The sequence below is a fragment of the Crocodylus porosus genome, unplaced genomic scaffold (genome assembly GCF_001723895.1).
Source record: "Crocodylus porosus isolate Cpor-Errol unplaced genomic scaffold, CroPor_comp1, whole genome shotgun sequence".
Classification (NCBI taxonomy): Eukaryota; Metazoa; Chordata; order Crocodylia; family Crocodylidae; genus Crocodylus; species Crocodylus porosus.
The window spans coordinates 28916624-28944563 of record NW_017728917.1 but is presented as its reverse complement, the minus strand read 5'-3'; the positions used below and the strand labels follow the sequence as shown (position 1 = coordinate 28944563).

At 42.2% G+C, this 27940-nt stretch overlaps 1 protein-coding gene across 3 annotated transcripts in view; it reads right to left on the bottom strand.

Moving 5' to 3' along the window:
- IQSEC1 (IQ motif and Sec7 domain 1) overlaps nt 1-27940 on the bottom strand; it is a 321727-nt gene that overhangs the window by 29444 nt on the left and 264343 nt on the right. For all 3 annotated transcript variants that reach the window (XM_019536964.1, XM_019536962.1, XM_019536963.1), the window contains 3 exons: nt 13478-13639; nt 3646-3768; nt 2654-2820 (listed from right to left, as the gene is read on the bottom strand). In XM_019536964.1, the coding sequence (XP_019392509.1) occupies nt 2654-2820; nt 3646-3768; nt 13478-13639 (452 nt within the window). The remainder of the gene's footprint in view (nt 1-2653; nt 2821-3645; nt 3769-13477; nt 13640-27940) is intronic.

The window sequence follows — 27940 nt, the reverse complement described above, 5'->3', positions numbered from 1 at the left end:
TAATGACCTCAAGTGGATACTGAACTAGTTATCTCAAAGATGTGAATCCCATGTCCCTGGCTATATTTTTTTCTCTGACAATTTTAACACATCTTTATCTAAGTTATATCCATACAGCCTACCCAAAATAAACTAACACTAAATACTGTTCTTTCTTGCTCATCAAAGTAATTTGCTGCATCTTCTGCCATAATTATTAATTCATACAGTATATAATGACATTAAATATTTATAATAACAGTGCACAGATTACTCAAAACAATTATTTCCTGTTTTTATATTCATTTCAAGAAAACTGAATTTACCATAGAAAAATACTTTATGCTATTTCAAATAATAATCTTGTCATCATGCTGTGTTACTGTTTTGGGCTCAATAATTATTATAAACATGAAAGCAAGCATTCAATGAGTGCTATAAAATCTTGGAAATCTGGTCCTGAATACTTAGCTACCATCAACTGTACCTTTAGCATGTCAAATCTGCATGACAAACAGGGATTTTTGGGCTTTCTACCATAAGCTGTCTACATCTGGGTATTCAAATCTTTTTCCCATTTATGATGACAAAGATCATCTTCTCTTTTAATTGCACATAAACAACATGCAAATGTTCCAAAGAGCACAATTTGACTCCCATTGATTTCATGTAACAGCTACGATGAAAATAAGGTAAAAAGAAGAAGGAATTCAATAAGACACAGCCTATACAGTCACATCAGTTCTGATATAATAATTACAAAGATCTATGTCTAACTACTGTAAAAAGAATAAATATCAGGCCATGTTCAACCTAGTTCTTATGTGGATTTTACAAATTAAATTACAAAGCTAATTTAAATATGTGTATAATTTAAACTTTGACCCAGGGCTTAATGTCTGTCAAGTGCAGAGAGCCACAGTAACTTTTAGAGAATGAATAGATAAATGACGCTTTAATTTTCAAGATCCAAAAGTCCAGGACTATCTCAGTATCTGTGTTTTTACTGGCATCAAGATAAATCTACTGTGTCTGTACATATAAATTGGAAGACTAATGCATCTGAATGATGTAGACATGTCTGCCTTCTAATCTACTCCACCTTCCTCTTCCTGCCACGCAGCTCACTTTTCTGTGCCACCAAAAAAGAAATCACTAAAATAATCTGGTGCTTACTGCTGTGTTGCCCCTGAGAGCATCTGACAGTCCATTCTGCACTGAATTGATCTCACATGTTGCTACATCCAGTGCTACCTTTCAGGTATGGACTATAACTGGATGGGAAATGGAGTGGATCAGCATACACAGACTGCAAGGACACAACCTCTCTCCCTGGATCAGCTCCAAATTGGAGCCTGATCCACAGCCTCCCTATTCAACAGCTAACTTCTCTTGGGTTGGGAGAATCAGTCTAATTTATGGCATATTGTGTGAAGCTCCATGAGTTGAACTAGGGAGGTGCACTTCGGTCTGTGTCCTATGGTGAAAGCTGTATGTTGCACAACTTGAAAGCAGTTCCAGTATGTTCACTCCCCTTCATCCTGGGGAACACTACGAGAGATTGTGAAGCTTCTCACCACCCCTTTCCAGGTACAGTCTGGTTCTCTACTCTCTGTGGAAGAGAACCACTGTAGGACAGCACAGGAGCTGGGCTGGAATTAAAATGCATTTCTATTTAACATTGCTCATCTCTGACAGCAAACAAAGGCTGTGGACACATCATATGACTACTATAGAATGATGCATCTCCATTTTAATTCACAGTGAATTTCCTCTATCCTGATGAGTGAATACACAACCAGTTCTTGCAAACTGGCTGCCGGCAGTAAACGCTAGCACATCACCTAGCCACTGGGGGGCAAGGGAGCCAAGGGCTGCACTGACCAAGCAGCTACCCAAGTGTGAAACTGACTAGACCAAGGGACAAGGCGCAACACATTCTACAGAGAAACTTTCCCACACAGCCATTATACATTTTTCAAGAGATAACTTGGCCTTGGATTCAAATAATTTATTAAGTTGTAAGCCTATGCTTCACATGTTTACTGCACTTACACTATGTCATACAGTCAACTGACTAGACTTGATCTGAACCTACAAGAGGCCATTGTCATGAGTCTGTTTCCCAAGAGGCAGACCATGCTGGAAGTGGCTGAGCAACATAGCAGAATACACCATATTCCCCTTTCACAAACACTGGTTGCAATACTCAGTGACATAACTGGTCTTCTGTACCTTCTTTTACCAGGCAGGCTTTACAGTAACAAGATTTTTTTCATTCTCATTCATGTATGTCAAATTATGGAAGTTATAAGTTGTCATCAAACCTCCACAAAGCATATTGGCCTGCCAAGTTTCAATTATATCCAGGAAATTGGCACATTGCAGAGATGTGAATACAACGTAGAGAATATTTAGAATGTATCTGGGGAAATGGGAACAAAAGGACCAGACAAAAGAGCTTTATAATGGGGATAGGATATAGGCGACAAAGGATTGGAGGCTACATTCAGTTTTCACATTATGCCAGAGATAAAATTATCAAACCCAACTGTTTTTATACTAACATAAAAGCATGGTAAGTGAAATCATCATCAGGCTCTATATATTTTGTTTTTGTCCTGGATGGTGTCTGAAGTAGTTCTACTTACAATCACAATTCAAATTTGCTCACCTCTTAGATTCTTGACAAAATCTTCAAGCTTCATTTTGCGTTCTGGTTTCACATTTGGGCTGTACATGTCTGTATTTAGCAATATGATTGCAAAAGCTAGGATGAAGATGGTGTCAGGATTTCGAAACTGTCTCACAACACCTGGATTGCAGATACAATATCGCTGGCTATAAGAAGAAAAGAAAGGAAGTCTGTCAGAGCTAAGGATACCCATATACCTAAAATCAAACCAACAAACTATTACATTGAAGAGGCTGGCTTTACATATATTTAGTTTAACATACCAATGATTTGTTCCCTCACAGCTTCAGAGGCAATATTCTGGAATGTGAAGGCTTGTCTTTTCCATTTTTCACCCAAGAAACTCATTTGTTGGCACAGATTCCTACCTACTATAACTTTACCCCCTTCAATATTCCATTGGCTTCAATGAGGTTACACCATATAAAGAAGTGTCCCTCATATTTAGATTGCTGTCACAAGATGATTTATATTATTTCTCCTCAGGGATAAAAGAACATCTGTGATAGCTTTAATAAGTTAACGTTTTCTGTTCCATTCTGCCGATCTGCAATAAAAGGTCAGTGGAGTACCTAGAGGTAACTGTGATGTACTATCCCGTGCCTCAAGGAAACAAACCAAATACCTTAACTCCAACAGCGAATTTTTGGTGACAAACATTTTAAAAGTTACTTACAAAATCTTACCAATCAAACTGACACTGGAGGGAACTTTCAATTTGGAAGCAAATTAATAATAAAATAATCAAAATAAAAATTATACAAATAACAGCAGTAAATAAAACTTATTTTTAATGTTAACATATAAAGTGTTGAAATGTCTCATCACAAAACTGCATAAGAACTCCAGTCTTCATAAAGGCTGTGAAAATAAGAAAGGAATAGCCTATTTCTATCCAGCTGCCCTATCACTGACATTTCACAGCTGAATGGCATCAGGTGTTCATTAAATAACTTATTTCAATACCATACCTAAAAGCTTCAATAAGTCGTTCTACTTTTTGAGCTTCTCCTTGAACACGAATATGAGCCTGGAACTTCCTGAGAGCTTCATCCAGTTCCATTGCTGAGAAGTCCATCTCATCCACAACGCAGCTAGGACAAAACACAATACATTGTTAAATGTAAGATATTTAGAAAAAATCCCAGCCAAATCTCTTGAATTCTCCACGTACAGGAACATACAAAGGAAAAATACCTCTCAAAATGTTCAGCCAATTGCAATAATCATAGCTGAAAACATAAAAAGCAAATTGGAAGGAATATATCATTTAGGGGCAAAAATGAAGTAGATGTAAGCAGACCATAACTTTTCTTTATTGCACGGCTGCCGGCATGACAAATGCTGATCAATGTAAGAGACACCTTATTGCCACAAATAATTGTAAGTTTTATGTTCTCAAGCCAGTCAATTATGACCAGTCAATATCTATAATAAAACAAAATAGTGATTCTATACTGATGAAAATTCTGATTTGTAAAACAACCTGCAGTAAAGGGTTCCTGTACCATGCAGCTGTGAGTTCAGAAATTCTTGTGTGTATTTCTTTTCTGAACTTGTTATGGGATTTTACTACTTTTGCAATAAACTTCACTTCCCCAATATACACCGAATTCTCTAATTAATGTTTGCTGGGAAAAGGTTATTTTCTTGTTTGGAATAAATAATACAAAGAATGATTGAACATGTAAGAATATCACTGACAGGAATCATGTTGTTCTAACACATGATATAAACATTTAAATCAAAAGATTGTGGGCTCCTTTTTCTCACATTTGGCTTTTAGGTTTTAATGACTAAATGTGAATCATTGCAACTTCCAAGGAAGTAATGTAGATGCTATAGTAAGAAAGTATGATCCAATTGAAAAGGTTTTTTATTAAATGGATTGGAGTACAGTGATAAAGTAGACTAGCTTGTACATTTCTCTTGCAATAAAATTGTGCTACCATTAATTCATTGCAGAGCATTTTTTTACTTCAACTCGTATATTTTCTTTTTTGTCCAAATATGGAAGTAGGGAAATAAATGAACTGTTACTCTTTGTCCATACTGTAAAGTGAAGTCAATTCCAGAGCAATCTTCCCAAACATAACAGTAACTCAATTATAACTTGAGTGGTTTGGACCATTATGCTCTATGGCCAGTGTTTGGACCAGCTGGAGTTAAAATGGAAACCGAAGAAATAAAGGGTATCTAGTATGGCTGTGCAAAGCTCCGGATCACAATTTGGATTCAGAGATGATTTGGAGGCCGAATATATGAATCTGAACTGAATTGAATCACTGGAAGCTTTAGGCTTTCTGAATCGATCCGGAGCTTCCAAGTAGATTTGGAAAAGATTTGGCCATAGGGTATAATGGGGAATCAATGAAATATCTGTAACTTCGTTGTTTTTTGGCTGATTTGGATGAAACATGCTGGGTAGCCTCTGCTGAGAGCATGACAAGTGTCAAGTTTCAAGGTGATAGGTGCAGCCTGAGGTGCAGTTTCCCAGAATCCCTTGCGCCTATCTCCTTGAAACTTGGCAGGCTTGGTAAAAGCTACCATCCCTGCAGTTTTCACCCCAATGTGGCTTAACACACACAGGTGACATGAGATTTGCTTTCAGGACTTTGAGGTGCAGTTTCCCAGAAACCTCTGAACCTATCACCTTGAAACCTCGCACATGTCATGCTCTCAGCAGAGGCTACCATCCAAAAGACAGCAAAGTTATAGATATTTCATTGATTCCCCATTATACTCTATGGCCAAATCAGTGAATTGGCTCTGAATCAGCTCCGAATCCAAATCAGAATTGAATAGTTCCCTATTTGCACAGGCCTAGTATCTAGTCTCCAAATATCCCAGACTAGCAGCACAACAGGAAACTTGATAATTCCTTCCGACCCCTTATCTATATAAAGGCAATGAGTCTGTGGCCAATGGCCCATGCCATAAGGAGAAGCATTAGCTTTCTGGGATTTTTACTACAGGTCATCACAAGTTCTTATGATGTGTGTGGTAGGGAAAGAGAAGGGAGCATATGGGCCTGAGATATGTCTACACAACAAATGAAGGTGTGAATTTATGAACACCAGCTTTAACCTAAATAGCATGGGTAAGAAGAATAGTAAAGACCTGATGGTACAGAACTTAGTGTGGCCACAAGACTATTGCTGAAGTCTGTAATGCATATCTTTACTGTGCTCTTTATACCTCTGCTGGCTAGATTAAAGCTGGAAGGAAGGGTACAATTGGACCTTCATAACTGCACCATTCTACAACTGCACCTTCATTGGTTGCGTAGATAAACATGTAGAGCACCTTCTTGCCAGTTCTTATTCTTTCCTTCCCATTTCCTTGAAGACCTTAAGCAAGGTAGAAAAAAGTGGGTAAAATTGCAGAGGAACATTCCATTTGGGTACTTCATCTGTCAGCAACCTACCTACAACTGCCTCTGAGTTTTACCTCCCTACTGTACTATAGGAAGCATGCAATGGTTTTAAATAATTCTGTAATTAATTGAAGTGTCAGGGGGTTAGAAACAATGTCACACTTTCCACATCACTGATGTTTGACTTTATAGAGGTTTTGTCTAGTTATTTCTTCAGATATAGTCGTATGCATTTTTAAACATATAACTACACAATGATTTCATGTGCTAAATCAAAATGATTAAGTAGCAAGCCAGATCTTCAGCTGTCCTAGTACGGCACAAAGCACACTGTGGGGGTTGGAAGAGAAAGTTGGCTTGGTGACTTCAGCAGCTGACCTAGCATCACTGGAGTACAGCAGTGTTTCAACTATATCCTACATACTCTTCATTTGCTCGCTACATACTCTTCATTTGCTCGCCAAGGGTAAAACATAAACCACTAATCCAACCCTACATCATCCAGGCTGGGACAACCCCTTACACTGGGAGAATCCCCAAGATGACAATCCTGGAGCAGAGCAAAGCAGTTGAGGGTGGCAGCGGGGGAGATGGGGACAGAGGGCACAAAGATACAGCCTGGAATTCAGGTTGGTTTTTTTTAATGCTTTAAAATATTCCACTGGAAACTCATTTTTAAACCATAAAAAATTTCCATGCAATACTGCAAATTTAGGCTGCATGCATGAGAACCAGAAAACATGCCCAACCAGAAATGAAGTATAGTTCAAACTACAACAAAAGAAAACATATATATATTTTAACTACCTGTACTCAATTACATTATTATGGGAATTATATCTGTGTTTAAGTATGACATCTAAGAAGAAGTATTTATTTTTTTAGTGTCTGGAAGAGGCACCGTTTTGTTGCAATGCAAGCAAATGCATGAGGACATTTGTAACTCTTAGTTTTGTTGAAAATGTGTGCATTTTCAGCCAAAATTCACTGAGCTATGCGTGAACTATATATGGTAGTGAATCTGTTACCTAGAACTTACTTAGTATATTCCAATTGTTTTAATGTGACTGGTATTAGGTTACTGTTAAAACAGATTAACTACAGGAAAAATAGTGTTCAGAGGACACAGTCAAGTGCATGGCCTTGTTTTTGACAATTTATTCACCCAGGAAATCTTATTACAGATACAGCATATAGCTATCAATGAGATTCTGCTTCTTAACCCTGTAAAGCAATTTAAAAATTGATCATGATTAGCTGCACAATTAAAAAAGTTAGTCACAATTAATTGTGATTTTATTTGCACAGCCAAAAACTAAAAAGGTGCACAGAAAATCTCAAAAATATGCAAAATTATGCAGGTACTTTGTATGGATGGGGGGTGTGTGTGGGGGGAAATTTATGAAGGTGTGGGTAGCTGTGGGTGTGTGTGTAGGGTTCGGAGCCAAGGGAGGGGAGGGGTCCCCACACACCCTGGCAGGATGTGAGGAACTGTGGGTCAGGAGTAAGGCGGGGGGGGGGAGCTGTGGCTTGGGAGTGAGGGGAACACGCACACAGACAGCCCCCAACAGGTAAGTCTGTTGAGGGGAAGAGGAGGAGGGAGAGGGAATGGGCGGGGGGTGGGAAATTGAGGTCTCAACAATGAGGGAGGCAGTAGGGCAGGGCTGGGGTGAATGGAGGCTAAAGGCCAGGGTGGGTTGTGCACCCCCAGAGAAGGCATGGGGAGCATGTGCCCCTCCCCCCAGTTTGTGTGCAGGACAGACGTGGGCTGCCTGCTGTGGGCTGGGGCTCTGTGCCCTCCTGCCTTTGCCCTGGGAGCCGTGCTCTGGCTGCATGTCCCCTGCCCACCCAGCAGCGGAAGGCACAGCATGGCATCACATGGCTCCTGGGGCAAATGTAGCAGGGCACTGAGCCCCAGCCCATAGCCTGCCTCTGCCCCATGCACAAATCTGGGGGGCACGTGCCCCCCCATGCCTCTCCAGGGGTATGTGTAGTGGCAGGGAGCCAAGCCCCCACAGGCGCCCGTGGACAAGCCACCTGCAGCTCTGTCTCACAACTTGTCCTGGCCCCAGGGGCCTATTCACCCCAGCACCTGCCCCACTCTCTCCCTCACCATGGGGGCCCTAATCTGCCCCCCCACCCCACCCCTTCCCTCTCCTCTTACTCCTCTCCCTCCACAGAATTACCAGTACAGCACTGCTCTACACACAGCCAGGCTGCATTCCTGGCTACCTGCAGGCTATGGCTCCTCATGTGTGCCTGTGTGCACCCCTGCCCACCCCCCATCCTGCTGCAGCTGCCCAGAGCCCATGCCCGGGTTCCCCTGCAATCCTGTGCGCTGCCACTCCTACCCCACCGGGCGGCCTGTAGGCTGCGGAGTGGAACCTGGGCACAGGCTCCAAAATCACATGCACAATTAACATGTTAAAAAAATTAATGTAAGAACCAATTAACATGTTAATTGTACACATTAACTGTAATTAATTGACAGCCCTATTAAAACTTCACCCTCCCTGGCTCACTACTTTGTTTTAATCATTAGCTAGCTACTATACATGCCTTGGAAAATCTTCACCCTTAACTGTCAGCTGTGGCAAACCATTGAGGTAACTAGCCAAACTTTATATGCATACCTTTAAATTAAATTCTGCCCCTTCTGTGGCTTGCTGTAGGAGGGTAGACTACTGGAACCTCACTCTGGAAATGAACTAAGGGCACAGCCTTAATCTCTGAGGCACCTTGACAATGCAACATGAAAATCTAGATGCTGTGCACCCTACTTGTCAGGGTGATCAGAAATAAGGAGACTCTTGTGTCTCCTAATGCAAACCAGAAGCTAGTCACTCAGTAGGAATGTCTCTATAGCTAGCTATTAGGAAATGCTAGATGCAGAGGTATATCTCAGCTCCAGCTCCTCCTCAGAGAAGGCACTTCTTCATGTGAAGGAGAGAGAGGAGACACTATTTAATACTTAACTTCAAGGATGACGAATACTCCCAGCTTGGCCTACCCTATAACATAGTGGTAAGTGTATGCTCCTGACAGGTTGTACATTTCAGTCTACTCAGGAAGTTGGGTACCTAACATTCCCCTTAACCTCCTAACCTGAGAGATTTGAAGCCACATTTTCCAACTCTTGGGAAGATACCCCAACTACCAGGCTATTGGGTGGATTGAATATGCATTTTACATTAAATAGTCACTGGCTGGGGAAAAAAAAAGCACTGGAAAATACCCTTGAATGGGATGCAGGGATTCCTCTCTTACATATAAACCTAAGCTCCTTGGCTATTGCAGCAGGGCCTCTTGTATGTCCTCACTCCCTACTCCAATGAATTTTGTGAGTGACAGAGATTGAAAGGGAGGGATGAAGAATTCATGGACCTGGCCTAGCCTATATCCCCAGTGGTTAGGGTGTTCTCCTGGGAAGTGGGAGATGCGTTTAAATTCTCTCAGAAAGAGGAGGGCCTGCAACTCAGATATTACATTCCTTGATGAACTGCTCTTGCCATCTGCCACCAGGCAAAGGGTGGGCACCACAAGGATTCCCTCCTCTGCCTGTGTTTTGTACTGAACTGCATGCATGCTCCCAGCTACGAAAGGGGCTTACCATCATCTGTTTCTGCCTAAGGACAATAACATAGGTGGTGTCCAAAGAAGCTTCCAGAACTGATCTGGATCACAACAAAGACTAGGTGGAAGTAAGGCATTTAGATGTCTGATTTGGTCCATATCTGAGCATGTATGTAGGTGCCTAGGGATTTTATCAGGCCAAAATGAAGAGACCTAATGAATCTAGCTACCAAAATGATTTTGTGGCCAGTACGTGGGGTCAATTAGAAGTGTTCTTTGTGACTTTGGCACATAAGTCCCACTGAGATGTATACAAGATTTGTTAGAGTCTGTCCCTAAATTTATTGCACGCATTTGTGTGGAGTCTGTTCAGTTAATTCTTTAGTTGTCTGTATTCTAGACAAGACAGTTTACAAATAGAAGACCAGTCTAAACAAAGATCTCTGCCATGTGTATAAATGCAAATAATGACATCAATACGCTGTTCAACGGGTATAGTCAAGAAACAAAACTTCCATCAGGAACGATTCTAACATTATTTCTTGTACATAAGCTATACATGGTAACATTTGAATCTGCATATTTAAAAAGAAAACAATGCTACAGGTAGGCAACATCATCTAATGAAAAGCTGGCACAAGATTTTACTTTTGCCTTCATTCTGGTCCTTTCAATTGTGCATTGTCATGGTGCACTGAATTTCCACAGTATAGATTTCATAGACATTAGGGCTGGAAGGGACCTCGGGAGAAAGAAGAAACTGTCAGAGAATGACATGATCATTTAAATGATCCTCATTAGTCTTTGGAATTCATGATTCATTTAGGCTAGTGGTAAGGAGGAATCTAAGATAGGATAACCATTAGGTACTACAGATCCGGGTGCAAGTTTTTGTGTGATGGCCCCAGATGTTTAAGCGAACAATCTTATCAAAGAGGCTGAACTGCCAACCCAAATCTCTACAAATGTCAAGGTGGCCTTACGGCCATCAAAAAACCCCATAAAACCCAAAATGTGTTTGAAGATAATCATATTATAAAAAAATACATCAGACATAACATAACTTCTGGGTTCTGAGCCCTTGTATTCACATTTTCAATCTTCCATTGCACATGCATAAGACCTAAATATTTACACATCTCCTCTCCCCTCCCCACCCCACCCACCCCCCAATCTTCTTTTCACGTGGTTACATGGCTGTGGGGCCTCTGCGTTCAGGCCTTCTCAGAAGCTGAGAGGGGCCCGGGCCACTTCCATTTTTGAGGCTCCCAGTATGTTAAAAAAATATTAATTCATAGTGCACTACAAGTGGTGTGGCCCAGTAATGGGACACAAGTTTAAAGTTGCATGATGAAAGTCTTCTTCTTTCAATCCTGTCAGTGTATCTCTGTGTCTATATGTATAACCTCATTTGGAGATAACGTCAAAAGTCTAAATTTGAGGCCCTCCGTGAATGAGGCCCGGGCCAAATGGCCCTCCTGGCCTCGCCTGTGATAGGCCGTGTGTGCATTAAAAGAAATATGAAGCACAAGTGTGACAGGGGTGCCACTTTCGGAGCCTCTCCGGACACGTGGCTCCGCCCCCCTGTAATGGGCTGACCGCCCACCTACTCTCGCCTGCTACGCCTTGATCTTATTTATAAACGATGGATAATTGGAATTAGCGGGAGGCTGCCCACTCGTGTGCGCCCCAATGACGGGGGCGCTGTCTGCGGCTCCTTTTCCTCCCCTGCACCGCAGCCCAAGCCTCGCCAATGGTGCTGGTGTAATCGGCCCTGGGCCCTGTTATTATGCCACGGCCCGTTGTCTGCCTTTGGGGCCCTTTGCCACCTCTTCTCTCTCTCGGGACTCCTCATCGCCCCTCTTCACCCTGATCTCCTCACTAGCCCCCTAACTCCGGGGCTCCTCACTGCCCCCTGGCTCCGGGGCTCTTTGTCCCCTCTGGGGTCTCTCGCCCTCTCTGGGCCTGTACCGCGCTTCCCACAATTCTCGCCCCCTCTGAGGCCTGTGTCGTGCTTTCCGCGCTTGTGCCACACTTCCCACGTTCCCTCACCCTCTCGGGGCCTATGCCGCGCTTCTCGCCCTCTCGGGCCTATACCATGCCTCTCGCACTCCCTTGCCTTCTCGTGGCCTATGCCGCGCTTCCCGCGCTGCGCTGCGCCTCCCGCACTCGGGCTCAGGTGGCCCGTAGCCATGCCTGGCCCTCTGACCCTTCCTCCGGGTCATGCGCCCCACTGGGCAACCACCCTTGCGGGCTGGGGTCCCAACCCCACCCGCCGAGCACTTCTCCAGCACTCTCTCACCATGCCCACTGTGGCACAAAATGCTGTGCCACCCTGACACCGCCTGCTGTGCCCCTAATGGGCACCAGGAACCCCCGGATTATTGGGGAACTCCTGTGAGACCTCCTCACACCCCTACAGCCTCACCCAGTCCTCCGGTTTAACCATAACAAAAACCATGAGCCAAGCAGCTGCAACATAAACAAGAAGCCTACCGGCTTATAACCCGAAGCTTGCACTCACTAGGCTCTTTAGTCATGGCCTCTTCTAGCGTTCTCCCCCCTGTATCATTGCAGCCGGTCTGCGTGGTCAGGCAGCAACCCTCCGCCCGGCCTGCTCAGCTCTCCTGCAGAGCTCCTGCTCCTGCGGCTGCCAGAGGGGAACTGGCTCTGGCCTTGGCCTTCTCTGTTTATAAAGGCCAGGCCCTGCCCCCGGTGGTCAGCTGACCCACTCTGTTACCATGGTAACTCTCACCTGCTGCCCTGCTGAGTGTCAGCTTAGCCCATTCACTACCATTCAGTAGCAGGCACCCTTGTGCCCTGCTACAACAAGACTTGTGAAAAAGTTACGGGAGTTAGTAACACTTACTGGGGGCTCTTGGGGTTTGAGCCACCTCCCTCAAAGTCAGTGGGAGATCTTCCCTTGATTTCAAAGGGGATGGTTCTGAGCTTTGCTCAAAAAATGATTTGTAATAACTTTTAGGTTTATAAATCTCCCATCCACCCCAAACCCAATAAAAGTATGGGCTAAATATCAAGTCTCAGAAATTTGGGTAAAAAATGTGCAGTTAGAATTGTTTGTTTTTTACAGTGGGAACATATCTTTATGCATCTAGTGTGCTCACATGGCCTGTTAAAAAGAATCTCCACTAAATGAAACATCAAATCATTTCAAGTAAATGAAAACAACCTCCCTCTTCCCTTAACATAGAGTATTTGAATGTCTTTTCCAAAGTGTCAGTGACTTGATCTAACCATTTTACTTTTGTCTTCCTTTTGGGGGTAAAAAAAAGTCTGATTGGAGATTCCCACAGATCCACATTGAGAAAAGTGCCCACATCAGCTCACATTAAAATCCTTGTACCTCTGCTAAGTGAGTTACTTTGTTCTGAAACAGTGATAGTTATTTTCATGTTCCATTACTTATGAAGTCTTATGTAGCACATGATGTTATTTTATTTTGTGCTGCAAATTATTTTAGAGCTTGTGGAAGGAAAAAAGTCCAAAATTAAATGACAGTATTGTTGCCAATGAAATTATGCCATAAAGTTAGAGTAAATGTGGACTCCTATAGAATATATAAATCTTTATAAGCATCCTATTGCTTCAATTTCGTTGAGAAATGGTAGCATTTTGGAAAATAATGGAAAGGATTTGTTTGTGCATGATTTTCTTTTGTTAATCCTCATAGTACAGTGCTTTATTTCTACATTGACAGGGCCTTTATTTTACGCCCAAACTATTAGCTGAACATCAGCTCCTAGAAGTATCCTATACAGCCCACTTGGATATCAATTCATTTACTAAATATGAATATAAATATGAACCACACCATCCTGTCATACAGTACTCACTCTAATACGTCTCGGTTGAATTGCTTCTGTCGATTGCCCAGAAACTCTCCAATCATCTGTCTGCTGAGTCCTTTCCTTTGCAAGAGAAAATGCGCAACACCAACTGGAGTGTCCGGTACAAACCCTCGCTCAATTAGGTACTGTACTCCTTTTTCAGGTTTCCTGGAAGAAATATAAATGCAAAGCACTTATTTCCTTAAATTATTTCCATAAAATGCAGAGGTGCTTTTCTCCAACATTTCATATATTCACAAGTCACAATAGATTGGCTGAGTTACAAGCTGGATCACTAGAGTTTTAAGATAAAGTAGTGATATTGTAGAACATGTGAGGTTATTTATTTTTAATGATGTCCTGGCATGAAAAGATTTTCATGGTGAAAAGGGTTTAGATCTCCTCAACTGTGTTTCTACAGCATTCCTCTTAACTAGATTAACTATTCTTTCTGATCCTTCCAAGAGCAAGGCTTCCCAATCAAAATACTTTAACAGCTTCAGACATGGAAGCTAACCTACTATAAGCTAGACTCTGCAATATCAAGAGTGCAATGCCCTCTGAAAGCACAAAGTTAAAAAACAAAACAAAATCAAATCAGGTACAGTCTCTCACTTCCAAATATTTATTTCAGATAATTTATAGAACAAAGTCAGAGGCGTTTAAGATGTTAGGTCACAAGCAAAAGAATCAGAAGACAGGAAAGCAATAGAAAAAATAACCAATAGAAAGGTGTGAGAAAATATAAGTTAAGGCCTCTACTTTAATTTACAACTTTTCCCCGATTCTCAGTTTGTAAGGTATATAGGCTTTGAGTCAATTATGTTCAAATCTTCTAGGTCACTTATGAATGTGTAATTTATACTCCTTTCCATATCAGTAATGAATGTCTCTATTCATTTTCAGACTGTACAAAGATAAAAGGCACATGGCCAGTTTGCCTAGTAAGCATGCTGAAATCCCCTGCTATAAATATTTTGTGTGTATAGTGATATTGTGTGTGTTTTTAATATTAAAGAAAAATCCTGCCTACAGCACATATAGCACACTTTGTTTACTAACACTGTGATCCAGCAGATGTCTACAATTTGTACTGTACTAGTTTCATGGCTGTAGTTGTTCCTTCTTGCTTTAGCTGTCTTTATTTTCCAAGGAATTACGACACAATGTCCACCTGTAAAACGAAATGGTTTGCAGCTTTCAGAATGAGCTGAAGGATATTGCCTTTCTTAATGCAAGTGGAATCAATTGCCAAGAACAAGGTGACCTTGCTACTTTTATATATGGATGATCATATAACCATAAACTTTCCTCTAGGTTTTATTAAAAATAACATTCCCAAATAAGCAATATTCGTTTCTCATACTCAGCTACATTGTACTTTTATACATTAAAGGCCTGATTAAGTGTTAGATAGATCAGAGGAACACACATATTTAATCAAAATAGCAGTTTTTCAGATAACTCCATCTCACTATGTTTTAATTCAAGCTGGCTTGCTCTTTCCATTTAAAGGTTAAAAACCCACAAAAACAAAAATAAACAAAAAAGCCCCTAGCTTGTGCAGATACTCTCTGCGGGCAAACCCGTAAAATAATCTAATCCTAACACCAAAACAAGTATTTTTCATCTTATGAAACAGTCTAAAAGCTATATTTTTACATCATACTTCAAAATTCACAATCTTCCTGAGCTTTCAGTTTCATGACACGAATGGAAAAATCAACAGCAAATATTTCCTACTAGTAAACTGGGTTTCTGTGCAGTATTGAGTTACATGACCCATTTTCAGTTACGGGTAGGAAGAAGAATTCAGAACCAATCAAAAAGTAGGACTTCCTGTCCAATGACCTTTTTTGCTGCAGATCTAGAAAACACTGGACCACTTTTTACTTAGGCAAAAATCACAATATAACACTCTACCTCCACCAAAAGCCTACAGCAGTATATAAGGTTATTAAAAGGACGCTAGGGGAATCAATACATATTACTAAACCTGTCAAATCACAGTTTACAAGTAAGAAAAATGCATGCTGTATGGCACAGGCTCATAGCAGATAGGTAGAATTAATCACCAATAATATAAATTAAAGAAAAAATAATTTAGAGGAAAGATATTTTTAAAATTACAGAGCTACAAAATAAAATCCACAGATGCTAAGTTTATCCGATTGCCTTACATATTTTGGGCTGGATATTAGGGGTGTACAAAGCAGGCCCTATTCAATTCACATCTGGCCCAAATTAGGGATAGTGATTAGATTAGCTGATTTAGATCACTGTCCCTGATTCGATTCGGCCGAATCCAAATCTGAAGATTTGATGGTGATTCAGAGAATCAGTGATTCGGACACAGACACAATTTTAAACAATTTTAAACATGTTTTTTTACATACCTTGAGGTACTGGCGTGGCTTGTGATCTCTGCGATGCTGCGGCGCATGGAGCATCCCACAGGATTGTGGAGGGGGGTCCTCCACATGCTCAGCAGCAAACCTGGAAACGGACTAGAAGTACTTCCAGTTCACTTCTGGGTCTGCCCAATAGCGCGCTGGGCCCCGCCCCCCCCGGTGCCTCCCCGGCTTGATAAATCAGCCACAGGGGGACCCCAGGTGCCCCCCCAGACCCAGGAGGCACCAGTCACCAAGCTGCAGGGGAACCCTGCAAGCTCCCTGGTGGACCCGGAAGTGCTTCTGGTCCATTTCTACGTCTGCTGCTGAGTGCACTGGGGAGCCCCCCATGCTTCTGTGGGACACACTATGCACCCCAGTATCACAGCACTCATGAGCCCCTGCTACCTATGTAGATATGTAGAAAAAACATTTAAAGCTGCATCTATGTCCGAATCTCTGAATATTTCAGAATCTCTACAAATTGATTCAGAGGGTTCTGATTTGATTCAGAGAGATTAAAGGGTCCTCTGATTCAGTTCAGATTTGGAGATTCAGACACCAAATCAGGCTGAATCTCTGCTGAATCGAATCAGGGACTGAAGCTTCGCACAGCCCTACTGGATATTACAGTAATGTCTACTTATGGAGTATCTGATCCTTCACAGAAGCAGTTGTCAATTTGGTCCAAGAACATATAAGTACCTTTGTGAAATTATCCTTATGAGAGATTGCATTAAAAACTTCCAAGAAATTACCTAAACATCTATTTAGTTATTAGAGATCAAAGGACTTTCTTCCAAATATTTCCTAATGCCTTAGCAAAATACCCAAAGCAAGCTGGCCCCTCTACAATAAACTGTCATTTTCCTCTTTATGAATAATCTTGCTGTTGGTCCTTACAAGCTCCTACATTCCCATGAAAATTATGTCCATAAGACCCTTCCATGAAAGATCAGATTACCACTCAGTAAAGAATCTGAATTCTCATTCTACGAGCAAGAAGCCATTCTAAATATAGCCCTTACTTCTAGTGTCCTCAATTTCAGCACTGCTCCCTTGAAATCAACAAAATTCCTACAGGATAACACTGATATTTTCAAGAAAAAGATTTTATTTGTAGACATCTTAGTTACAAGAGATATCATTGGATAAAAAGCTGCTGAGATTAGACAAGGAAGCTGTGAGAGGAACTGAACTTTTAGCAGATTTTTTGATCTGGGTACAATCAGAAGTTTGAGATAAAATACAGATCTAAAAACACTGCCTGAAGAAAGTTAGAGTTTTGTTCACAGATAACAGATTTTGTATGTTCTCTGTTGTATGTTCAGTAGAAGTTGTTGACTTTTTATGCAAGTTTCTTTTTCTAAAAACTTGTTTCTTAAAAATAAATCCTTTCCAAAAGCTTGGAGAACTCTTCCTTCCACCTGACCTCATTGAAAGAAACAAAAAAAAAATTACAAGTCTTTTGGCAATACTTTTTCAAACATTTCAAAAACTGTATGATTTGCCACAAACCAAGGATTTCTTAATTACAGACATCAAAGGGAACATTTAGGACCCCCAAGAAAGTTTTAGGTCAAATTGGGTTTCTTTTTAGCTTTATGTTTAGTTTTCACTTAAGTAGAATACTTAAATTCTATCCATTTAGATATATACTTCAGAGAGTTTAAGTTGTGTCTAACTGGTTGGTTGATTCCACAAACTAAACTGATGAGTCTCTTGAGTGGGTGGGAGGTATATTATTTAAATCTCATAACTGTGTATAGAAAATTCACAGGGCAGTATACTGGAAATAAAAGACATTTCTGTAGGAGAGTAAGTGGTAGAAGGCATGTTTTAAGCCAATTGCAGCATCTGTAGAGCATGTGCATGTACGTTCTAGTATTAGAGATACCCGACCAGCCTGTCAGAAAGTTCTTGCTAATCGCCAACTTAAATTTCTCCTGCTTGCAGGTTGAGGGCATTTGCTTCTAGTCCCATGCCTACAGCCACAGAAATATGTCTACCTTGATCCTCAAGTTTTCTTCCTTCCCGACTAAACAGTCCCAATTCTTTTAGCCTTCCCCCATAAGTCATATTTTCCAGGGCTCTAATCACAATTTAAATCCTAAATACCTATCCAGAATATATCTTTTTAGCTTTTTTAATTCTCTATTATATCAGTAGAATTGAATAGTTCCAGCCTCTTTTTATTGTGTCTGAGAAGATTTATTCTTTTTTACCTGGTTTCATTAACTTTTGATCAAGTACTTGATTTAATGTGAACTAATATTTCTTAAAAAGGCTCCTTGGAGGATGAAGATGACTAACATTTCTTCTCATCAGGTGTTAAGCTGGAAAAAAGAAAGCTTTGGTCTGTTCCCTCCCCCCCTCCCTTGTCCCCCCACCCCACCAGACGTATATAAAGAAAATGTTACCCTGTTTGACTGAAAGTCAGTTACACAGAGTCCTATGATACAAGGGCATCCTAGAGGGTTACACATTTTCCCATGATCTTCCTTTACTTTCAAAGTAAAGTTAACAATCAATTTACACCTAAAGATGTCCAACCTCTCTTTTAATGATAAAACTATTTTCCTTCTCTCTAGATTGCCAACATTTTAATATTTCCATTTTGTTTCATATGATTTTAAAGTCACCTCCAAATACTGCAGTTTATAGATTTTACATGTTAGGAAAATATGAGGAAATGGTTTGTTGGAAACAGTGGCACTTAGTACCAAGTCCTATAATGATTCATACCAAAAACATCATTGAAAGGCCCTTGCCCTTTTCCTCAGTGAAATGCAGAAATGTTTGTGAGGGCTCCTAAAGGATAGGTGTGATCACCTGTTACAAGCATGGGAGGACTCTACTGCTGAAGACAATAGCTGTTTTTTACTTTTTTTAATTTGCTTGATTAGGCTTATTAAGTTCCCCAAAATTGTTCAGGAAAATGCAGGACTGAAACTAAACATTTTTTTTAATTGTTCAATCTTTAAAAATCTTCAAAAGAACTGGTAAAAATGGATAGTGAAAGGAGCACACTTCATCATCAGAGTATAAAAATCACATCCAATAAAAGGATGTGTATGTAGCCCTCTCAATATATCCTCAAAGAGTGTAAGGAAACCAGAACCTTCAAGCGAAACACACACCAAGAGTTAATGTATAAAATAACTGGAATTTTGCTGAAGAAAATAATTAAATCAGAGTTCACTTAAAAATAAGACAGCAAAGCCATGCATACTATTACTGTTACTTTTGGCCCTGAAAGTTGTTTGCTTTCCAACCAGTACACTCAGCAAACTCAGAAGTTCTTTAGCTGTATTTTTAAAATGTCAGATGAAAGCTGTTTACCCAACAAGATTTCTTTGAAACAGTAAATTCAGAAGAAGTTCATGTAACATATTGACATTTGTGTAGTTCCCCTGAATAGAAGAATTCTGTTGATCAGAGACGGCATTTACAGCATGTGAAGCAAAATTCATTACCTATCAGAACTACTGCTTTAACAGTTAGACAAAGAAAATCTTGAAAAACATCAGAAAGGTTTAGGGAGCCAATGTAATTTTATATACTCGCCTCTTCCAAAGCTGAAATCCTTGTGTTTAGAACAAATGTACTTTGCCCCTATGAAGGACGATGCACTTTATGTTTTGTTTACTCTTGAGCATCCTTAAGAGAAGTCATTCCCTAACTCATGCAAACATAAAAGGAAAAAAGACATTCATTTATTTGCTGTACTGAGTGTAAAATGTCTTGTAAATGTCATGTATTATCCTTATATAGCAGATATTTTTCAAATTATTTTTATTATCTTCTCAATTATTTAATTGAGAAGAGTGTGACCAACAGCCAGTGGCCCAGAATATCTGTACTGACACAAGTAACCTGATCTAGCTCAAATTGTTTATGCTTTTCCCTTGCATGAAAGACTAATAACAATTTTAAGGTACATGGAATTGTACTGATTTACACCAGATGGGAATTGGGCCAACATCTCATAAACAAAAAATAATCACCAGTGTTGATAATCAGAGAGTAGCTGAAAATATTGTCCTGCCAAAGATTAACAGGATTTTTCCATTTAACTCTATGAAATATTGGATTTTAAAACTTTCATAAATCCAGTTACTATCTTTGCCTTTCCTTGTACCTGAATTCTGTCCTGATTTTAGTAACTGCTCTCTTAAGAACTGTCATAGTTACAACAGATGCTGTACACTATCTGAACGCCTGAAATCTCATTTTTCAAACTGTAGACTGGCTATTTTCAAATCCAGAGTTTTTGAAAAGTGGATGCTAATATTAAGATGGACTTGAAAGAGTTTGTAAAACAAGATGGTTTTAAGAAAGATCTGATGCAAAAGTGTGGACATAGTCAATCTGATTACATTATTCTTTCCACTTCTTTATTAGTTTGGTATGATGTTAAATATTACAGTAAATATATTAAAACAAAAATAATAATGCTGTGATTCTCCCTCCTAGCACCCTGCAGCTGGTTACAGACATTCAAAAAGCCCAAGCTGGAATGGATCTAAATGATGTGGTTTTCTGTAAACCGTGTAGTTTAGATCAGTAGCAAACAGAACACACATTCACCATTTGGTGGAGGAGGGGAGGCAAAAATCTTAAATGGGGTTCCACCTTTTTTAAATTAGTTCACATGTGCTGAATACCTGTTCTGTTATGGATACAGACTGGTTTCCAATCATTTATGCCAGTAAAAGTGTAATGTCTGTACCTGGCCTAAGAAATTATTTTCAGCTTGATGTTGCTGATAAACATATTCTTAAGGATCTCCTGTTTCTGAGTTCAGACACTTAAAAGTCAGTCCTGCAAAGCTACCTCATACAGGCCAGGTCTTACATCTGTGCAAAGCTTCACTTAAATCAATGGCTTACTGTTACTGACTCATCTGTTGGTACCTTTCGTTAACTGTTCTTGATGCAGGATAAACATACCAATAAAAATACTGAACCTAAACATGGATAAAACTCTTACAAAAGTTCTGATTTATAAAATGTGCAAAATCAAAGCATCTTAAACCACAGCCAGCTTTTTTGTTTGTTCTCAGGGATTATACAACAGCAACAAAACAGGTAGAAAAGAAATAATAAATTAATATATCCACAAGCTCATTTTTCTCTAGACTTCCTGTTGACATTAATGCCAAGAATAGCTTTTAAGTTAGAGCAGTGGTTCCAGTAGCTCCAGCTCTGGCACAGGGCATACAGTGCAGCACCGACTTTTGATGTGCACCCCATGACAAAGCTGAAGTTTCTGCTGCTATTGTGCACCCCATGGTCTCGCAGCAGCTCTAGTTCTAGCTCTAGCACAGGGCACATGGTGGTAGCAGCTCCAGCATGGCATGGCAATGGGGCTGCAGCAATGGTGGTGGGCAAAGTGGCTGGAGAGCAAGTAGGGCTGCCAATTGCCATGTGCTCCAAGACCCAACGGATTCTGCAGCTGCCCATGCCCCTAGCCACATCCCCAACTACCAGTGGCCCATCAGTAGCCTGATGAGCTGGACCAAATAGTTCCCTGGGCAACAAGTTTGATGCTCCTGGCTTAAAGCATAGGGCAGCTACTAGGCATGTGGGAAGCTTTGGTCACTGATTTGATTTGGAGAAGATTTGGCCTGGTTTGATGGCTGAATCATCAACTTCAAATTGAATCAGGAGACCCGTTAAAAGCTCCAAATTGATTTGAAGCATCTGAATCAATTGGGAAAGATTTGGAAAAGATTTGGCAATTTGGAAGGCGGTCTTGTGGGGAAACAGAAACTGAGAAGAGGGAGGGGGAAAAAGACTGCTCTAATATTGAAATCTGTAGCTGGCCAGTGACTGTGATCTTTCCCTGAGTTCTCTTCCAATCACTGTGCTCTGGGGGAGGGATGTAGAAACAGCATATAAGGCTCTGTGTGAAATCTCTCTCTTCCTTTTGTGAGCTGTCTGGAAGCAACAGTGTGTCAAAGGTACTGGCTTCCTGGTCAGTCTCTTGCTCGTCTTTCTTCTTGGAAGGGAATTGGATGCACCTTACTAATTACTCTTGCCTAGAATCCCTCTAGTTATCTCTATCCAATCCATTCAACTTATTCTTCCCCCAAAATCCTCTTATTAGTTTGTATTTTCCATGCCACACTTTTAAAAAAGAAACTTCTGTTTTCCCTGACAGTGTGTCATCCATCACTGTACAGGAAAGCACATATATTACAGACACATACATATATGTTAAACAGATAGAAGATATATTACACACATGCACACATATTAAACAGATAGAAGATATATTACATACATACACACACACACACACTTTCCAGGACAGCAAACATTTTGAAGCATGCTGGGAAGGCATGTGCCAGGTCTTCTGGCAGGGGAAGGAGACGGGCTAGAGAAGATAGGGGGAGAGCTGCAAGTCCCCTCCCCCAAAACATAGATGCACCCTCTTTCCTGGCAGCGATGAGTCTTCTTTTGCCAGTGGCAGCAAGGAAGTGGGAGTAGTACCTGTCCCTGCCTGGGATGCCATCTGCAAGGCATGGGCTTCAGTGTAGGGAAGGTATGGAGCTTCAGGATGGATGTCACCCCTAGATGTCAGGGGCCTAAATGGGCAGCCTACTTTCTGGGTAACATCTGAATCAGTTTTCCATCAAGGCATGGCAGGTAAAGAGGGGCAGACAGTTGGCCCAGAAACAGGTGGGTGGGCCAAGATCTAACTGGCACCAGGAAGGCCCCCTGTTACAGGTTACCATCCCTGCTGTCTTCATCCTGCTTTGCCACACATACACAAGTGACACAAGTTTTGCTTTCAACAGTTTGAGGTGCCATTTTACAGAAACCCCTGCACCTATCTCCTTGAAACTTGGCAGGCTTCATGCCCTCAGAAGGGGCTACCATTCCTGCTGTTTTCAGCCAATTCTGCAAAAAAATGACAAAGTTATAGATATTTTAATGATTCCCCATTATAGTCCATGGTCAAATCACCGAATCACACCAAATTAGCACCAAATCTTTCAAATCCGATTTGGCCAAATCAATTCAGGACAGTGATCCGAATCACCAAATCGAATCACTGTCCCCCAAATTGGCCGAATCTGAATCGAATACTGGCCACTCTGCACAGACCTAATAGCTACCTTGGTTAATGGAACTGAAAGCAGGCACAACTTGATTAAACAAAAAAAAATCCCTCCAGCATTCTGGCTTGCGAGTGTGCCAGAATCCAAGTCTTTCAGTTTCTCCCCTACATCCAGGCATGCACACTATAGTGAATAAGCTTTGAACTGGGACAGTTTATTATGCAAATCAGGGCAATAAATGTGAAACAGTTTAAAGGCTCTGTTACAGGAATCATAATATCCTGAAGCTGAGGAACTATTTCCTGGCAGGGAAAGGGGTGTGGAATCAACCCACCCACAGCACCAGCCCTCAAGCAAGTCTCTGTAGGCTTTGTCATGAAACATGGGTGTCAAAGTGTCAAACTCACCTTGTGGCCCAGGCCAGATCCAAATTGTGGGGTTTCTTGCAGGTTGGATCCAACTCAGGACATGTGGTGGCTGCAGCTCTGCCTCCATACATGCAGTGGCAGCTCTAGCTCTGGCATACGGTGCATTTCCAGCTCCTGACACAAGCTCCATATCATACCATTAAGGAATGGTTCTGTGACCGTGGTGACAGGGGAAGTAATCAGAAGGTGACTGGGCCTGTATCAGCCCTTGTTCACCCTCCTGCTGCTGATGCCCATATCCATAGGGGCCCAAGGGACTCAGATTCAGTGGCAGGTCACAACCCCGAATTCCAGGGATAACCAGTAGCCCAGGAGGCTGAAGTGGCACTGCAGGCTGAATCCAGGAAGCAGGCTGTATGCCTGACCCCGCTATAAGAGATCTCAATATGAGAATAGTTACAGACAGAGCACACAGAACTATAATAGGAAAAGCACCAACTACATTCCAAGGAAGACTAATTTTTAATGCAAGGAACCCAATACCTCTCTCAGTCTGGGTTCAGACATAAAAATGCTTTTTAAATAGCTGGCAACTGTTTAGGCTGGTTAGACATGCTCCTAGCAGGCAGCTAAATTTTACTTTCAGTTTTATTTTTCTTCCTTTGCATCGAGTTTCTTACCGCTGCAAAATGCAACTACTTAAAAGAAATCGCTAAACTTATTTTAAGCTGCTGGGAAAGAAAGGGAAAAAACTAGCCATATGATGTTACAAAAACCAGAGCCCAGGCACCACCATCAGAAGTTCTTTCAACAATATGGCAAAACAACCAAGAGAATGAAAGAAATAAAAGTAGACACAAGGACTGCAGTTTCTGTTGTGCATCTTCCTGATGCTAAGGGACCTTCCAGTCTAGGGACAGAAAGAAGAATTCCATGTAAACTCTTTTCTTCTGGTAATTAAAAGAGATGAACCCTGGATCAAGAAAATCCCACAAAGCTGAAACTTGCTATTTCCCTCAAGCTTATGCCACTTGCTGTGCATGTTTGGGGTTAGAGACTGGGGAGTGAGGGATGCAGGGTTAGTCTCTAGTGGAACGGGTAAGGGGTGCAACTCTTTGAGTCCACAGGCTCTGAGAATCCTAAGGAAATCTTGCAAACTTTGGGATACATAAAGAAGTCCCCAGTATCTAAATACTTCCCCTGAATCCTTTCCTTTCTCCCATGGGCTTCCAAGAATTCAGCTGCAACAACCTCCATAATAAACCTGTCCCAAATGCTCTCCAGTACATGAAAGAGGGGAAAATATAAAATGATGCAGACTCACTAGGACCTTATGTTGAAAAGTACCTGCAGCTTTGGAAGGAGAGGTAATGATGCCTTGGAGAGCAATGATCCCAACACAAATTTTCCTGACTTGTCAATTTATACACCCTTAGGAGACCACAGACAAACTTTGAAGCAGAAGAAGAGTAGACCACAATGGACTGTACGTGCTTTTGCCTAACTCGCCCAGCTCTATTTGTGCTAGCCTCTGGACCCCTTCATATGAAAAGCAGAAGAAAAACTGATCAGTCATAAGAAGTGTCCATTAGCAGTCGTACAAGTGAGATGTTATGCAAGATCACACGGACAGAAGTAAAGGAATGAACAAATGTGTTTATGTTTAGTAAAACAGTGGGACTCACAGAAAATAACTGCCAGAGAATTCAAGAGATGAAAAACAGTTACTCAGGTTCTTAAGCCAACAACACTTCACCCTTCAGAGACTATTCCACAGGATATCACCCTGTCAGCAAATTTTAATTCCTCTTAAACCAAATATTCTTGCTTTACTTCATTGTTTTATTGTTCCTTACACTCACCATCCTAATTACCCATTGATTGATTCATTTCTTACATTGATATTTGCACTCTTTAAACTTTTGTGAGGGAATGCATCCCCTCTTAGATGTGGTTTAACCCAGTGACACACCTTTCTTTTAATCTGTTATGAATTATTTTCCCTGGCACCTTCAATAAACTTTACAGCTTTCATAAAATTGTTCTAGTTTCTATGCTTCTTCCTGGAATCAAGGAGCATGGGGTTTAAGACTCAAAGTCTAAAAAGGTACCAATTTGTAGTAGAGGTGTACCGATATATCGGTCGAATATTGAATCAGCACCAATATAAAGAAAATTTAATATATTGGAAATGGGCCATATCAGGCCGTATCAAGTTGGCTGATAAATGGCCTGTGTATGCATGCAGCCACAGCGTAGCACTGGTAAGAGGAGCACAGCCCAGCAGCATGGAGAGCTGCCACCAGCCAGTAAGTCTGATATTGGGGGGAGGTGGGAAGGGGAAGGGAAGGGACATGTGGGGGCAGATCAATGCCAATGTGGGGAGGGAGGAGGGGGGCTGGAGCTGGGGCAGGGGCAAGCGCGGGATGGAGCTGTGGCTCATCCAGGAGGTGCAGGGAGATGGAGTTGGCTCTCACTGCTGTGTGCTGCTTGGTTGGGAGGGTATGGGGGGAGCTGTTTACCCCCAGATCTGTGTGCGGCAGGGTGGGCTGGGGCCAGGACTCCACCAAGCTCTTCCTGGTGGGGCAGGGCTGCGCTGGGAAGGGGCTACAGGGGGGTACTGCAGCCACAAATTTGCCATAGCCTTACTCCCAGCGCTGCAGCTGCCTGGCCCAGTGCAATCCCGCCCTGCCAGGAACAGCTTGGCACAGCCCCAGCCCAGCCCAGCCCAGCCCAGCCCACGCAGCTCTGGGACAAGCAGTGGGAGCTGAGGTGGGAGCCATCAGCTCCCAGCTGAGTGGTGCGTGGCAACAGGAGCCAAACCCCTTCTCCCTGCATCCTCTGGACAAGCCGCGGTTCTATCACGAGCTTGCTTCAGCCCAGCTGGGCAGCGCTTGTCCCTGTCCCATCCCCTGCCACAGTTCCAGCCCCGGTTCTCCCTCCCTGTGGGGGCCTTGATCTACCACCACGTGCCCCTTCCCTTCCCTCTCTGCCTTCACCAGATTTACCAGCTGGAGGCAGCTCTCCAAGCTGCCAGACTGCTATCAGAAATCAGATTGGTATTGGCCAATATTCCTCCTTAAAAACTGGCTATCTGTATCAGCTGCAAAAATCTCTATTAGTGCACCCCTACTTTATAGTAAATGTGGAGGAGACAGTTGTCTAGAACAAAAGAGCACTCAGGAAATGGGGTCAACTACCAAGTCCAACATTTCCTGTTGGGTGACCTTGCACAAACCACATATCTCCTTGGGCCTCAGTTTCCCCATCTGTTATTGGGGATGAGCATACTGTAAAAACCCACAACCAGAATGACCATGAATTAAAGAATCTAATTATAGGAGGATTGTCTTAAAATTGTGCCCCTCCCCACAGCTGCAGTAGGGAAAGCAATGGCAAAGGGCAGATAGTGGGGAGGCAATAGAGGGGCAGGCTGCAGGGGACAGGCAGTGGGAGAGTGGGGGGGCAAATGGTAGGGGGTGAACCAATTTAACCCCTACCTCTTGCCCCGCCACACCTTGTCTTCTGTTGCCTGTCTCTCTCATCACTTGCCCCCTCTGCTGCTTACCCTCCTTGTTCTTGCTCCCCCCCTTAAATATGAAGCCCTCTCTGTTGCCTCTTCCTGCCATCTCTGCCCCCACCCCCCAACTTAATCTTGGTCCTGCATTAGCAGGCTCTGTCCCTGCTTTAGCCTGGGCCACAGAGCATGGCCTCAGCCTAGCTTGATCACTGCTGGGGCAGGGGACCCAAGGCTAAAGGGGCAAAGGTAGGAGGGGGAAGGAAGCAGTTTTCTCTCCTCCTCCCCTCCATACTTGATTTCAAGATGAGGGAATTTCCCCCTTATGTTAAATAGGGGGTGGGGGGAAACTCCTCTTGGAATCAAGTAAATACAGTACTGTCCCCTTCTTTAAAGTGTTGTGATCTATGGATCAAAATGCACTGTAACAGCTTGATATCGCTTATGGAGACTAAGGAGGAAATATAAGTCCCTTCCTTTGCAGCCATGAGCAGGAGGAGGAAGGCACAGCATCCATTGCTCTACTGTTGGTTCCATTCTTCCTCTTGTGATGGGGGTAAAGTAAAGGTCTTAAGAATCTCCGATCACCACCACCCAGCCTTATGGTTGTGGGCATGAATGACCTGTGCCTCCTGAAGCTGGGGAGGCATGGTGGCCGCCCGCAGGTGGCCACGGTGATGCCAGCAGTGAGGGCAGGCTGAGCAGGGACCACCTGTAGACAGCCACAGCGGTGTCAACAGCCGGGGGGGAAGGGGTGGTGGTGAGTAGCGAGTACCCACAGACACCACCAACAGTGTCGGTGGACAGCCAATCTCGGGGGGGCACATGCCCCCTGTGCCCTCCCAACGTATCACCTGTAGTTGTAGGGGAAAACAGTCCTCCACCCAGTCTCATACAAATTTACTCAGTGTCTTGTGCAGGTGCTCAGACCAGCTTCTTCTCTTAGAGCACAGAAAGAGGTGACATTTTCAAGCGCTCTGAAAGCACTCTACAGCTGCGCCATAACCAGGGATCTTGGTTTTCCCTGATGAAGAAATTGCATATTCTCTGATAAAACCCCCAAATCTGTGATTAAAACAAAAGGCCCCTCCCTCACTGCCTCCCACAGCCCCCTGGTCCTGCTTG